This window comes from Mytilus trossulus, chromosome 9, assembly GCF_036588685.1.
Source record: "Mytilus trossulus isolate FHL-02 chromosome 9, PNRI_Mtr1.1.1.hap1, whole genome shotgun sequence".
NCBI lineage: Eukaryota > Metazoa > Mollusca > Bivalvia > Mytilida > Mytilidae > Mytilus > Mytilus trossulus.
Genome location: NC_086381.1, coordinates 69,829,774 through 69,846,625, shown reverse-complemented (window position 1 = coordinate 69,846,625; position 16,852 = coordinate 69,829,774). Strand labels below are relative to the sequence as shown.

Sequence of the window (16,852 nt, the reverse complement as noted above, 5' to 3'; positions counted from 1 at the left end):
TACAAATGATAAATATATGTTGTTTATTAAATATGGAACCAGCCTTTGTTCAAGAGGCTTTGAAAGTTAAATATATCAAATATGATATATCATCTATTTCATATATCAGTTTCTACCAGATGAGAATGAATTTAAAACGAAAAAAGACTTTATTAAGCTTTGAAGTATAACTTCTTTAAAGCTTAATAAAACCTTACAATAGAAATTTGGCATGATTTAAAGGTGACAGATGTTATTTTGGCAACTAGACTGAAGTTACTCATATGAAGGCAAAAATAAGCAAGTATTCTTAGTTGTGTGTACGAAGGCCATTCTTGAAATAGCTAAAAAGTTGTAACTTTGTATTGTTGATTCTTCTCAAAGAGAACGGTCTGCTCGAAGTGTGAAATATATGCCTAGAATAAGGTTCAATGATTGACTTCTAAATAGAGGAAAAACTTGTAACACAATACCGAGCATAGCTCCAGTATAACACCATTAACAATACCAATTTTCCAGACCAGATGTCACTTCAGTGATGCTCGTGGCCAAATATTTGAAATCCAAAGCTTATACATTTCTGAATTTACAATAATTTCTAACATTTTGTAAAAGCAAATTTCAATAACACAAAAAAATCCGTATGTTCAAGCCAGTACCGAAGTGTATAAAGTAGAGTAATTAGAAATCATTTTATATAATTAAAATTTAATATGCATCATTGTATTTTCCACTGGACATTTAAAAGAGCGCTTATATTTCAATATATTTTAACTCTTTGTGTTTACTCCCCCCTAAATTTCTATGAATAAAAAAATACACAAAAAACTAGTACCTTGTGAACTCAAGATATTCAGGAATAAGCTTTCATCCTTTTGCAACTAAAGAGTTATCAAAGGTACCAGGATTATAATTTAGTACGCCAGACGCGCGTTTCGTCTACATAAGACTCATCAGTGACGCTCATACCGAAATAGTTATTAACCAAACAAATACAAAGTTAGAACATTCTAAAACATCAACCTATATCGTCAATACATATTGCACTTTTTCACATTATCTTTGATTTTTTCTTTAACGCTGGGTATTTGTTTCTTAATGCTCAAATACTTTTCAATTAAAAGTCAAAGAGATTTTAGCCAATATTTAATTAATTTTTGTTTCCTTTGCTTAGGAATTAGCATAATTAATGTTTGCTAGACATTGGTTATACCATGACAAAAGCAAGTATTTCAATATCGTGAATGAAAGTATTACCGAGCGAATCTACAAATTTTAGTAACTGTATCCCCATGAACGAAATAAATGCACCCAAGTCAAATTTTTCTGGATCATTTACATTTTATATCTATATGTCAACTATATATCTGTTCATGAAGGATGTTTATAGGCATCATTTGGATACTATACTGTGCTTCATTTCTTTGCTAAATGTTCAAATACATACATTTGGTTTAACCCACTCCTACAATTTAATTATATATTGCATAACACATACCTAATTCTCAGCACACATACGAACCGTATGGTATCTCTCTTTTCTTTCTCTCTCGACCAACCGCTCGGAGAAAAAAATGAAAAGAATATAAGCCTCTGTATAATAGCTGTCTCATTGGAAATAGTACCACAGCTACTTATTCTGGTAAGGCAAGATTGTAAAAGCTAAATGAGGAGGACTTGACTTATACGATCTGTATTCAGCACCAAAAAAATAAAAGATAAGAAAAGACAAAAGTACCAATCCTAGATCCTAGAGTATTGTGTTTTGATTTCGTCATTTGATTTAGGAACTTTTCCTCGGAGTTCAGTATTTTTGTGATTTTTTTTACATTTTCTAGATTGAAAACTAAGTCTAGAAGACGTTTACCATCTACACAATGTGTCAAATTCTCCTTTTTAATCATCCATATGTATCTTTAAACATTATTTATAGATCAGATTCAGTCTCTGAGGAAATCTCCAAGAAACATGACACACAATAAGCACGCAATTGACAGCTAAATAATTAGAAAAGACTTAATTTGGTGATTCCAATTGTCAAAAGGATATATATATATACAAGTTTCACTCGTAAATTGTACGGCCATATTATCTATTATTACATTTTTCCTTGGTATAAATCTCAACGTCAGTTGCACTTTTTTCTTTCATAACAGATTTGTACTATTAAGGATGTTATAATGGTTTTGACCCATTTACGTTACTCTTTTTTGTGGTTCATATCTACATAAATGAAATAAACACATTTATTTGTTTAATACACGTTACAAATTTAACAATGTTCACCAGTTTTTTTAACAGGTTGTTTAAGGGAATTTTGTATAAAAATACATGTCTTCTTAAAAAGTTCAACAAATCGAAAAAAAAGTGTTTGTTCTGACAAACACTTGATACTCAAGGTAGATAGAAAAACAAGATGAGTTAAATGAGCTCGTCCTTTTTATCAATATACAGTAGCTATATCACGGTTTGCATCATCTGTATATGCGTATCTTAACGTTTAAAAATGTGATGCATAACTTTAAACATAAGAGACTCTCCAGTTTTTCCCCATGAATGTCTTGATTAATTTAAGTAATAAATGAATGTTATCTACATGGTTTGCAGTTATAAATTCATATAGTAAACAGTTATATTCCCTTCTATTCATTACACGATTTAAAAAAAAAAATCTGGTATTTATCTTTTTGTATTTTTAAGTGGACCTTGTTCGAACGATTCAAGTTGTGCTCACACTTCAAAGGAAAGGTATTTTAGCATTGCTCTTGAATAATATATTACAGTTGAATTTGTTTATATTTTGCCAATTAAGCTGGTGGGTTGACATAACAGGAGTAATCTTTATTTTCTGTTAATCATCACAGTGATACTACAGAATACCGCTGTTGTCTCATATGCATACTTAATACCGAATTATCGAATCAATTGAAAGCCGAATAGAAGTAGTTCATGTTCCTCATAAACCTGCTTCTAATTAGCAGTGGCGCATGAGGGTATACATGCTAGGGGTTAGATTCTGTACATTGGCATGTCATCATTTACTGTACGTGTCTGGCGTAAAAAATATAAGCCTGGTACTTTGATAACTATTTGTAAGAGGTTATAACAAAATTTTGCATCTCCATTTTCCATATTTGAATGTCCCATATTCCTATCCAAAAGATATATTCATGATATTTTTTCACGTGTCTCACGTCGCCTTTTTAAAATTTAAAACACCAGGTTTAATACTCGATTTTATACACAAAGAAATGCCTCTACCAAGTAAGAAATATGACAGTTGTTTTCTATTGGTTTGATTTGTCAGTCGTTTTGAATTTTCCTTGATGTCCAGTATTTTTAAGGGGAAAAAAGTTTACAGTACCTTGAGGGGAAAAAGTGGTATATCATTTTCCTGGTGTTAATTATATAAGTTAGTGGAAGTCATGTTTAGAAAGCTGTAAATTGGACTGGTGAGATCTTTACTATATAATTTCTGAAAAATTTAAATGGCACTATGTTTGTCATAGAATACCCCGAAAAGTTTGTCTATAAATTGAATTTAAAATGACAATTGCTCCACATTGAAACTACTTAAAAGCTGAATTTGAAGATGGCCATACAACTTCTTAACTTCAATTAATCATAAAAAAAATAACAAACTAGAAAACGGTAGTATTGTCGCCTACGTAGAAAAACTGCTATCGTAATTTTCCCTTTAAGCACAACTATGCAAATGAAACGGATGTTATTGACATGTCATGAGTTACTGTTCGACTACTAAATAATTGTAAGTTATTACTTCCAATACCTGAATATAACAATAACTAGGGAGCAACATATTATACATAAATACTTTTCGAATGCTTCCTCATAAATCTAGTAAAGATGTATTTGATATTATTAAATGATAAAACAACATTCTTGTAAAAAGGTATTCAAATTAACCTGACATGACTTATAATTAAAAATTAACCGGGTTAACCAGCTAGTTATTTGAGACGTAAATAGACTCGTTTGTTATTACATCAGATGACTGACATCTTCGACATTTGATAGATATAGTTAGTAACCTTGTGTGTACTTTAACATGTTGTTTTTTAAATTATTTCTGATTTGAGCAAAATCTTCATCACGGTATGAAATATCAGAGATTATCCCATGTGATATATTTAACTTTAATTTTATCCATGCACAAAATGAAGGGAAAAAATACCCAAATGTGTACATTCCCATACAAATAATTTAGATGGTCAACTTAATAAATATGAAGTTGTGAAACCTAGGCTTATGTTTAAACAGAATTGCTGTTATATCATATTCGTCGTGCTAACTAATTTTATTACTTTACTTTTTTTTCTTTTTTTTCTTTTTGCTCATGCTCAACATCAAATCACTTACATCTGGCTATACAATTGGCTGCATAAAAATAGTCAAGGTGTCTTGTATGGAAATTACTTTATTTTCAGGTGCACTGCTACTGGTACTTCCTTAACTAGAGTTAGTGTGATAATGAAAATCTTGTTACTTTTAATAGCCTCCTTATTACATAATTGATATGCGATGTACTAACCCGCATGAGATGGCAAACCGGTCACCCTCCACACCAATAAAGTTAAGAAAAACATTGTTGACTTGAAAACAGGGTAGCATTTCCGAAGAAGGGAGGAAGAAACATCAAAAGCCGAACTCCATGAACTCCTAAGTCGAACAAGAACGGACCATGAAAAGACGAAAAACGATAACTACCAAAAGATAAGTCTATAAAGCACAACATAGGAAACCAAAGGGTGAGCAAACAAACAAAGAAATACAAACACAAACGTTGGTAATATCCTGTGTTCCTGAGGGATGGGCAGATTATGTCACAATCGGGTTGCTTATGTGTAAGTACAAACCAAGTGATTAGCAGAATTATGTTGGACGAATGAAAAGAAAACTGATTATTCAGAAAGGACATCCATTATAAAACGCACAAAAAAGTCCTTGCAGTGTTAACGTGTCTGGCGTATTAAATTTGATAACTATTAACTCTTAAGAATGTTTAGTGTCTTTGTGGCTTTTTTGTTTTGTTTTTAGAGTTGTGAATGAATGTTCACCAAGGAAAAGATATCGGACGCAGTTCTTGTATTATTTAAGGAATAACTGTAATATTTCTTCTGTCTATGAAGAAATAACATAAAAATGTGGTGCACGCTGAATAACGCGAGTAGTGATTATCTTACAGTGTGCACCAAATTTTTGTTTATGTTATTTCGAATAGACCGACAAAATACTACACTTATTTCTTATAATTCAATTCAGAATTCCATTTCAAACCGACGTGAATCATGAAAAAACGTTGATGACGTCATGGTCACACGACAAAATTGTGTATATGATATGATAAACAAAACGACGTTAGCCAATCAAAAGACGCTTTACTCGTAAATTAATTTATACTTATATAGTTTTATAAAAAGATAAATAAGTATAACCAGTTTTACTTGTCACTGAATCACATATATTTTGTATATCTATATTAGAAAACTATAATAAATTATAAACTGTGAGGAATTATTCTTCAATGCTATTATTTCAGCTAATGTAAAGCAATACACATTTGGCATCAAATAAAGTATCCTGTCTACTGTACTGTAATGACAAGATCCCTTTTAAAAGTTTACGTTTCTATTAAGTACTTGTGCGTAATTTTGTTTTATCACTGCAAAATGAATGACAAATAAACAACATTGTGCTGACGGGTTTACAGGATGAATTCATATTCTAAGATTTGAAGCTTATTTTCGTATCGATGTTTGCTATCACTGTCGTGACTTTGTATACACACATAATTAGAAAATTTTATAAAACAGATTGACTTAAAACTATGGAAATGTCGGAGGCTAGAATCCCTTATATAATTACTAAAAAGTTACAGTCATAACATTGTAGGTCTATACAAATGTTTAAATGCGTACTCACACTGGAATACCAAGGAATATTATTTGGTCCCATTCTTTCATATATAACATCTGTCCCTTCAAATGTAGACACTTTCCATCGTCGTCTTCAAGGAAATCGTCAGATTGTGCCTGAGAAGTGCCTTCTGTGAAAATGAAAATTTTTCTTACAAAATCAAGTTTATTTCATACAAAAAATACCACGTTTCGATCTCATCCAATCTTGTTTTAATTTGTTTTAATTCATATTGGGTCAAATACAAAAAATAAAGTGCATAGTATATAATAATTATAAATAGTCCCGTCACTTCATATGAGGAGAATATGCACTAGTGGTTTGAATTAATATTCTGAATGCAAGTATGTCATTATAATTTGAGGTACATATCGTTATCAGCCGTCCGGCACACTGACCACATAATAACATAGGAGAACCATAAAATGTTGTTACAAATACATCGGATGAAAATTTTAGTATGCTAACACAAGTAGCACGATTTTAGTCTGAAAAGGTCATTTTGGTCTGATCATATCTGAATTGACTGGATTTACAGATTTTTAAACTGTTAAGGCGCCGTTTCGTTCGATAGTCTCATCAGGTAAATTAGTCCGTTAAGGCATGTCAAGATTGTCAAGACTGAATCTTCTAACGAGCTGTTTAGACTGTTTAATTACAATTATTAGAAATATGAATGTAAAATGTCATTTTTCCATGTTACGTTCACAATTTAATATTATCGTTTTCCAAATTTTACATCCCCAGCCTTAATATGCCCTATATTTATACAGTAATTAGTTCTAAAACATTAATTGTTTATTTTCTTTGGTTACATCTTCTGACATCAGACTCGGACTTCTTTTGAACTGAATTTTAATGTGTGTATTGTTATACGTTTACTTTTCTACATTGGCTAGAGGTATAGGGGGACGGTTGAGATCTCATAAACATATTTCACCCCGCCACATTTTTGCGCCTGTCCCAAATCAGGAGCCTCTTGCATTGGTTAGTCTTGTATTATTTTCAACTTTAGTGTCTTGTGTCCCATTTGGAGTTAAGTATGGCATTCATTATCACTGAACTAGTATATATATTTGCCAGCTGAAGGATGCCTCCGGGTGCGGAAATTACTCGCTGCATTGAAGACCTGTTGGTGACCTTCTGCTGCTGTCTGTTCTATGGTCAGGTTGTTGTCTCTTTGACACAGTCCCCATTTCCATTCTTAATTTTACTTATTGCAAAAACACAAAAACACAATAAAAATATCACTAGGGACAAAAGTTTAGCATAGAAAGACTTTTTAAATAAGCAATTTCCATGCTTTGATAGGTACATTTTTAACAAAAGATCAAATTATACGAGACAACCATTAATAAGATTCCTGGCTTGTGATAGGTACATGAATGCATTGGTGGCCTTCGGTTGTTGTCTGCTCTATGGTCGGGTTGTTGTCGTTTTGACACGCTCCCCATTTCCTTTCTCAATTTTATGAATTACCTTTTTTGTTAGATACAAACCCTGTACCTTTCAATCAGCAGAAAAAAAGAGGTTGACAAAAAAAAAGGAAGAGTATGTCAACTTTACTCTATAGTAACGGTATACTGTATTAAAAAACCCAAAGTATGACAAAAATCAAAATCATACCGTATCAATTGAATCATCAAAATTAAATGCTCGCAGTTATTTTAACTATTTTATTGTTTACACGAAATATTATCGCATTATATACTTAGATATCAGTTTTTGTACTTCATTGAATATTTCATACGCCATAACTCATGATGGGAGAAGTATTGCTTCAAGTTAAGAAAACTGCTATTTATATATCTAAATATATATAAAAAGAGATCTAAGTGTTAACGTCGATGAACACCAAGTCAAATAGAAAAAAAAACTTACAAGTATTGGTTACCAGACAAAAACTGAGAAAAAGATACGGAGGGTTGCAACGGAAAATGTTTCTTAAAATTGAATGAAGTTTGAAATTTATTTTATACTGTTATGTGATCAAAGATATTTGTAATTGATTTGCCTTGTCTTTAATATAATGTTCAAAGTTTACTTAAGTTACAGTAATTAATCGAAAGTCAAGATTTTTACCATTAGTCAATAATTTAATTATTCTAATGCAGAAATTTAATCAATGCATGCATTTACGTAACCATATAATGTTACTATATAAAGCTAGTCTAAAATTGAAAGTAGAAAATGTTATTCTAATATCCGGATAATATCCGCTTTACTTTAGAAAATGCCAAAACCACATCATTAAAGGATTGTATAAATGTACCAATACATACTGAATTTGTATTTGAATGAATGTATCGTAAAAGTGTACATTTGCTTTTCGTGGGAAAGAGCGAGAGATATAATGATGAAGAAATACAAACAGAAAGTCAGTTAAAAACTCTTTCCTGTTACTACTGGGTGGTGCATTATTGATATTGCTCTAAGAAGTTAAATGCTAGTGTAGACTTGAATATCTACATTTCTCCAATACTCATATTTTACAAATGCGATCGATTTTGTTTTTAAACGTTTGGTTAACAAGGAGATTCGACTGAACTGACAATGACAAATCAATCTACTCAAGATTAGAATATAATAAGTGCTCTCGACCAATGAAATTGTAGGATTTGGTGTCTCCTTGTTGTGAAAAATGAAGGCAATCATGTTTTTAGTAAGGGATTATCCTATTATTTGGGTCTAATTACAGTTCAAAACAAAGAGATTCTATGAATGAGTTACAACTGCCCTGAAGCACATAACTCATAAATGAAATGCAAAAAAAAAATGAAGTCATGCATCAATAAAAAACATTTAATTTACATTGACCATAGCATGTTGACAATGAAACTAATTCTTGAACCAAACTATATGATCATTCGAGCCTTGAACACTTTACAATATTCTAAGTTTGTAAGAGAATGGTAATCCCTTTTTCATGATAAGTACTCGCTAGCGCTCGTACTTAATCTTTAAGAAAGGGATTATCATTCTCTTACATATACCAAGACAAACGCTTTGAGAACTTAACCCACTAAAATAATGCTATTCAACAATGTAATAATAAACTACCCCACCAGGTAAATTTGGCACTTCCTATGTTTGGACAGTTGTAAACAAACAAAACAATAAAACCATAATATATTTTGATAAACTTAATTCACCAGTTCAGAATAGTAGTCATGTCTAAAGGGATATAGAACCTAAATTACACACCATGTTTAACCTTTATCAGAGGATACAATATCATACGTCAACACGACGCAATAATTGTTGATCAGATCTTGAATACCAATACTGTTAGTCAAAATGTAATTAATTTTAAGACGGCTATAGTAGCATACCTAACTTAAAATCACAGGTTGGTTAGAACACTATGGACTAACGTTTAGTGAAATATCTTAAAGGACGTAGAAGTTTATTTTGGGTAAATCCAAAAAATAAAACCAAAAAGCTTATAACACATTGAGTGAGTCGACAAAAAGCATCAGCCACTGTTGCCTATTCTCTTAGTATAAAGTGATGGTACAATTAATAATTTTCATAAAATGATGTTGCAATTGGTATTTTCATTTCCTTTCAAAATCATGCAACAACTCTTTCAGATAATTTCCATACTCCAACCTAACAAATCCACATTTTCCAGTGGAAGCAAAAATTCCTGTTCTTCGTCTCAGTCGACCCATTTTACAAAACATGTCTTTTTAATTTTTTGTTAATTTGTTAATTAGTTCTCCGACGTTCAAGATATTTCAACAGAAGTAATATTTATGTATAAAAGCTGAACTATTGGAAGAAAATAAATCGCGATCGGTGATATTTCTTATGACAATTTTTGAAAATCTTTGAACTCTTTACTCAAATTTGTATTATTTGGTATGGAAAAAAGACAAATGTGAGTAAACAAATCATCTTGAAGCTAATGTCGAATGTATTTTATTGCTTATACAAAAGTGTCAGTCATATATACACGCAGAAATATATTACATGTAAAACACACACAAAAAAACTACATGATACGGAAAAGGACAATATAAAGAATAACCGCTATTAGAAATATAAATGGTTACCGTATGATACATTAGTATACCCATGTTATAAATGATGTTTGTCTTTCATTAAAGTTCGAGATAAAATTGGGCACTGATAAGCTCAAATCAAAGTTTTTGTTAAAATACTGATACAAAAATGTGAACGCCTTTCATCAGAATAAAGTAAATACCCCAGTCACACTAGACGACGATCGCATCACGCTCACCGCGATCTAAAATAAGTTCATATAGTGGTGAAATCGCGATCAGAGCGGATTGAAATTTAGATTTTCGTTGTTTTCACGATGCTACTACGTCATCATTACGCTTCTACAACGATCCTGCTACACTTATACCACATTCTTGCGACCTCACTACGATTATCCAGATCTTACTACGCTATTAGTATACTAGTAGTATTACGTTCTCATAAAGACCATATTACTATTTATCCGATTGCAACGAGATCTTATCACATTTCTTCTGAGATTATAGCACGCTCTTACCACGATCATTCTACGATCTTACCACATTCATACTGCGATCTTACTATGCTCTCAGCAATAACGCCAACACCATGATCCATATAAATATTGTTCCATTCCTTCTGTTGTCATCGAACACAACACACACATGTCACCAAAATCTACCAGAACTCATTGGCGTGGCGTTAGGGGTAGAGACAGAGTCAGAGAGGTGTCTGGTATATATGAATCCTGATCCAGTAGAGATGTTACATCAATCAATCCAACCTGAATCACAAAGTATTGCTGATCGATCGATATCAAATGACGATATTTTATTGAACAATAGTGAAGATGATAAAGATGTTTCAAGCATGGTTTAGCTGTTGGAAATTAGGGACATGAGGTCAAATTAACATACAGACAAGCAAAACTTGGGGAGCTTTAATGTAAATTTACGTGACAATGACAATGAGCATGACTAGAACAAAAAACGGTCGTAGCATGAACGTAGACAGGTCGTAAGACGCGTGATGAGGACGACTCATACTATGGTTTTGAACAGCATAGTATAAACGTGGTACAGTCGTAGTAGGCGCGTTGTTGGATTGCCAGGAGAACATGCTGGTCGTAGTGGGGTCGTGGTTAAGTCACTGTGTGAATCTCTCCAACAAGAATTGTGCTTTCTCTACGCTCTCGCTACTATGATACAGCGATCTTTGTGATCTTACCACGACCTTACTGCGCTCTCTCTACGCTTCCACTACGACCTGATTTCGCCTCGACCGCATCACGATTGTTTCGAACATTCTCAAAGTTGACCATGCTCTTCACGATTATGAAGACCTCACAACTACCGTGCCACGAGCTTATTGCGTTCTACACGATCGCATTACAATCGTCAAAATTTGCATTTTTTCAGAGATCATAGTTCAATCATGACCTTGTGTGACTGCGGTATAAGCCAAATAATTTGCCTTGCGATGGTTGATAGCATGCATATTAACAAAAATGTACCTATATGCTTGTTTTAATCTTAATCTCCGATAGATGTAAAATAAATGAAACAAAACAACAAACAACATGTTAGTATCAGCGCATTAGTCAAGTTAAGACACACCAAAGAAAAACGCTATAATATATGCAAACATTGGTTAATTTGCGTAAATTTTTCAAATAAGAAATTCCTCCAAGGGTGGATTTGTTGGATAGAAGGCGTACATCTTTGATTGGATAATATATCATTTTTTAGCAAAACATTTTCGCCCCGCTCTGTTCGTTCTATTAGATTACGCTTTAGGGAATATACTCATCCTCTCATGAATCAGCCCCTGTAACTCTGCATCTACTTCAATTGTAAAAGGTTGAAAGATGGCGGTAATGCAATTTCGACAATGTGTATAAAAGCAGGTCGGAACTGATTCGAAGAAAGATTAATCGGTCAGTATTCGTTACACTTTTGGCAGCAGTTCGTCAATTGAGGTAAGATAGGTTATGGTTGTTTTTTCCAAAAACAGGAATTTCAATGATTTATGTTCAAACAAAGATAACTTGTTAGCATGCTTGACCCCATTCTGCAGCTGTTTCGTTTGAAAACAAGTTTAATTTTGATAGCTAACCTAATTAATTTGTATTTTTTAATCTGACTTTGTGTGACTTTGGGTAACTTTTGGGGAACTTGTGTAAAGCTATGAACCATACCAAAAACGCGCGTGCAACCATCACTTTTGCGTCCAAATATGTTTTAAAATTTTACAGTTGGACGTAATGCAACAATGTATAAATGATAAACATTGATCTTACCTGATTGGTCTTCTTCTTTGGTTGGAAAGTAGTAACTTTTCCTAGACACGCCAAACACCGACAACAATTCAAACACATTATTTGTATGAACTTGTATCTGAAATGGAAAATAAATGAATTACAAAAGCATATAAAAATTGTCTGAACATGTTATTTAATAGAAAATTTGAATAAATCATAATTTACTGGCGTCTTTCTTAATGTTTATAAATGTTCAAAAGACCATATTCCCACGGCTCGGTGAGTTACAAATGTCTTTTACAAATCGAAAAAAAAATTGGACAGTTTATCTGAAAAAGAATATGCAAAGTACACAATCAGAATAGGTTGATAAGACGAATTTCATTTCAATACACATAGCTTTATAAACAAATAGACGATTAACATAGAGTATTTTTTAACTGCTAATTGATTGATAACTTAAATTTCTTTTCTTTTTCAAAAGTGACACAAATGACCTACATGCTGTGAATGAGTATGATACATTAGATATTCCGTTGTTTGGAACAACCTCCAGAGCGCTAGATAGAACAATATCCAAAACTAAAGGCTAAAAAAACCTGTGTCCCTCACCTAGGTGCAGATGCATAATTAACAATGGAATCTCTCCAACATAGTGACAAGAATCGAATTCATAAAAAAAAAATCTTTTTAGTTAAGTCTGTATGACTGATCTGGTTTTTTTTTAATTTCTCTCCATCTTCTTACGTTTTTGCTCAAAACACAAAAGAGGGTAAACAAATCTCATGTAAGAGTTATCATTCTTACGAAGAGAGACATTCTACTTAAAATATCGATTAAAAATTTACAAGTTAGTTTATCTTGCATGGCTGATCTTTTTTTTATTATTTAAAGGTTTAACTTTTAAAATTTATCCAAAAAAAGGCAGAACGCCAACAAAATGGTAAAATGTTGAGGAGTTGTCTGAAAATACCCCCTGTCCAAAATTTAGATCATGTCTTGCTGATAATTTTGCTTATTCAAGTTTCTCCCTATTATAAATTTTAAGATACAAGGCAACAATGCAAAAATAGTTAAAAAATCATCATTCGTGATCCTTTTTTCGATAACAGTCATAAGTATAAAAATAAGAAGAGTTGGAATGGTTGACAACGAGACAACTCTCAATCAGAGAAATGACATAGAAGTTAACAACAAAAGTAATGCATTGTGATAACAAAGTGTAAAAAGTAGGTAAAGTAGAGAAAGATTATCAGCAATTGTGAAATATTTTACAAAATATGAGACAATGTATATCTTTTAAAAACAAGTGAAACAGATAGTCGAAAATGTAAGATGAAACATATAAAAAAGATACATTCAAACTCAAAAGTGGAAAAAAAACTGACAACGCCATGGCAACATAAATAAAATCAACAGACATAAAACCGTACACAAAACACAACATAAAAAAACTAAAGACCAACATGAAAAGGAACGGATACTGTTTATTGAAACACGACTCCAAATTTATATGACACTTGATGAAACCAAATGTGTTCTTGTTATTCTTAAAAAGTCAAAGCGAGGCTTTATACACAAATCAAAAGCTAACACGACGCTGCTATTTAAGACACCTTATAGCACCAACTTATTAAATTTAATTGTTCTTTCAATTTTTAGCCATCGCGTTGTCAGTTTGTTTTCGATTTATGAGTTTGACTGTCCCTCTGGTATCTGTCGTCCCTCTTTTAAAACTAATGGGCAAGTTCTTTGATTGTTTTATTTAACAAAACACACTTTTTCAACTTTTATATGTTTTGCTGTCCAAAGTTCTGGACTTATGATTAAGTTGTTCAAAAAACATCTTATATATATGGTTCATGTCTAACGTATAAAGGGTACATTGTATAACGGACTTATATAAACTGCATACATGCAAATAAACGATTTAAGTTTACATATGCAGAAAGTCCTAGCAAACAGTAAATACTACAAAAAAGAGGACTTTTTTCATCTAAATAATTGAATTTTGCACATTTGTAATTGCAAAATTATTGATATACTTCTTTGATATCTTAACGGTGTGCTATCCCTAAAAAAAGTTTAAAAAAAATATCGAACATAAAATAAGCTTCAAAATTCCATTTGTATAACAAATCATCTAAAAGCAGTCAATAAAAATTACTTGAAACATTATAATACAAACTGTAAAATAGAAAAAGTAAAGAAAATAATAAGAAACGATACTGACTTGATTCATACTTACGCTTTCCCATCTAAATTCCACAAGGGGGCGTATTAGTGTAAACATTTTGTTTACACGTCGACCAAGAATGGACGGTAAAACTGCATATAGACCATTGCCTATATTTCTTATGGTCAAATTGCGATCAAAAACCATGTGAAAAGGAAATAGGTCGAATAGGAAGTCTGATTGTATTTGACTGTGATCTGAGTTTAGTCTACGCTTTTCTTTTTCCAGTAATTCTGTGTAGGCAGTGTTGTCAAAATGGAGTTCAAAAACTACATGTATCATGATGTCATCGTCTTCTTCTAGAATAACATCAACCTTAACTTCAGTATTATAAAACTGCTTGCCGACCTGCACAATTTGGCCTTTGACATAATGAACAAAACCTCGCCTTTTGCTCCGGTAATGCAACGTAAGACCATGCTGGGTTTCATTTTCGCAATAAAAAGATGGTGCTCGTAATTTCTGATAACTAAATCGCAGATATTCGTGTAAATTATCAAGACCATTAAGAAAATCACGCATGTGTCGTCCTAAGACTTTTAAAATCCTATCATAACCGTATTGCCCTACAAATGACACAAAGCAGACACCAAAATTATACATTAAATTTTCTGCAGATACATTCAACACTTGGCTGGCTGCATTTGCCAAATCTGGGATAATTCTTTCGGAATATCTGTCGTGTGTTGCAAAGGTATGTGAAGTAACATGTGCATGCCTCCTTATTTCTTCCCATTTATCCTCCCCATACGTATCTTTAATGTAGCTTGAAACGGAACTTATCAGTAATCCATACATTGTTACTTATTCAAAAGGTACCTCATAAAACAAATTCTTCCAATAATTTCAATCTCCATACGGAATATATTCCTGAAATGATAAAAAAAATAAACTATAGCATGTACTTTTGTACTTTAATAGTGGATACATTCAATAAATTAACAAAAAAGCAGAGAAATATACACTGCTCCCTACAGTTGTTTTTTTTCGACACAATTCTAGGAAAATTTGAAATACTGTCTCTGACCATACAAACACTGAAATAAAGGAAAACAATAATCTTTTCAAGAGAGAAAGAATTTCATGCGAGATATATAATAAAAGAAATCATTTCCAGAACGTCATATGAATGGTTCAGAAATAACATCCTACCCTAGAACTGTCAGTCATACCTTAAACTAAAAGTTTGACGTTAATATAAAGATTAGTTTTCTCCGCTACGTGTCTTGCACACATTATTTATAGATCACGTGTTAATTAAGTTTTCTATTTTACTTTTACCACTGAGTAGGTTCCTTTCATATGTACCTAATTTAAGGTGATAAGTTGAATACATTTATAGTAATGCTTATACATCTGCTTTACGTAATTAGTTATCAAAGGTACCAGGATTATAATTTAGGAAAATACACTTGAACTGCATGTAAAATGTGATAAGGGGTGCAGTTACTGTTTTGGAAAAATATATTCCCACATTAACGATAATACATCTGGCCTTTATTATACTACATACAGATAGTAACTGTTTGTCGTTGTTGTAGCCAGTTTGACCGTTTAAGGATTTTTTGTGTGTATAATTTCTGTTATATTTTTTTATCTTTATTTCAAAATACTGAACAAAAGACTGAAGATTGAGAAGGGAAAACTTTGCTGTAACCGGTTCACTCCAAAAGTATATTCCCTCTTCAGTGTCATCCGTCTTGTTGCCTATTGAATCAAAATGAAGCGACTTGATGATGCTAGTTTCAGAGAACTTTTTGTTCTGCAGAAATTATTACACCATAAAAGAGTCCAATTCGTTCCACAAGTCTGATTATTAATAAACTCAATGACATTGATATACCAGGATTAAGAATATATAATGCAGACGCACGTTTTGTCCGCAAAAGATTTACAATTTGATATATACATTTTATTTTTATTTTATTTTTAGGCGTCTGTTTCATATCATTTCAAATACATGTTGTTATATAATCGATGTGAACTCAGTTTAGTTATATCATCATTTTTTTAAACCATGAGCTAACATAAACTTTAACAGATGCATACAAAACATCGTTAAGCTACGGAAAGTACACATTAGGACAATTTATGTCAAAGCAAAAATAAACTACAGATCAAATAATTCATTATCGTGGAAATGAATGACAATGTCGGATTTAGGAACCTTTAGATGTACAGATTGTTGGAACGTGACTGTTAAACTTTCATGTGAAACGTTTCGTAAGATCGCTTAATTAAAGTTTAAGCAAGGCTTCGTTTGGTAATTAAAGGTTGCAATTATAGTTTAAAAGGTGCGTTGATGATAAGTAATCAACTTTATTAAGCTGACTTCATATAGCTTTTAATTTAGAATTTTAATTTCACTTATATATTAGTTCGTATTAGTCATTTTATAGAACACCGTCAATAAAATATACGTATAAACGATTTTATTTCTCAGCATAAAAATA

General features: G+C 31.9%; 1 protein-coding gene across 6 annotated transcripts in view; it reads right to left on the bottom strand.

Annotated features, from left to right (window-relative positions):
- LOC134683323 (soluble guanylate cyclase 88E-like) overlaps nucleotides 1-16,852 on the bottom strand; it is a 184,018-nt gene that overhangs the window by 24,033 nt on the left and 143,133 nt on the right. For 5 of the 6 annotated variants that reach the window (XM_063542541.1, XM_063542542.1, XM_063542540.1 and 2 more), the window contains 3 exons: nucleotides 14,397-15,269; nucleotides 12,203-12,299; nucleotides 5,923-6,046 (listed from right to left, as the gene is read on the bottom strand). In XM_063542541.1, coding sequence (XP_063398611.1) covers nucleotides 5,923-6,046; nucleotides 12,203-12,299; nucleotides 14,397-15,197 — 1,022 coding nt within the window. In that variant the 5' untranslated portion in view covers nucleotides 15,198-15,269. The remainder of the gene's footprint in view (nucleotides 1-5,922; nucleotides 6,047-12,202; nucleotides 12,300-14,396; nucleotides 15,270-16,852) is intronic. The other variant, XM_063542545.1, reaches the window with a different exon arrangement.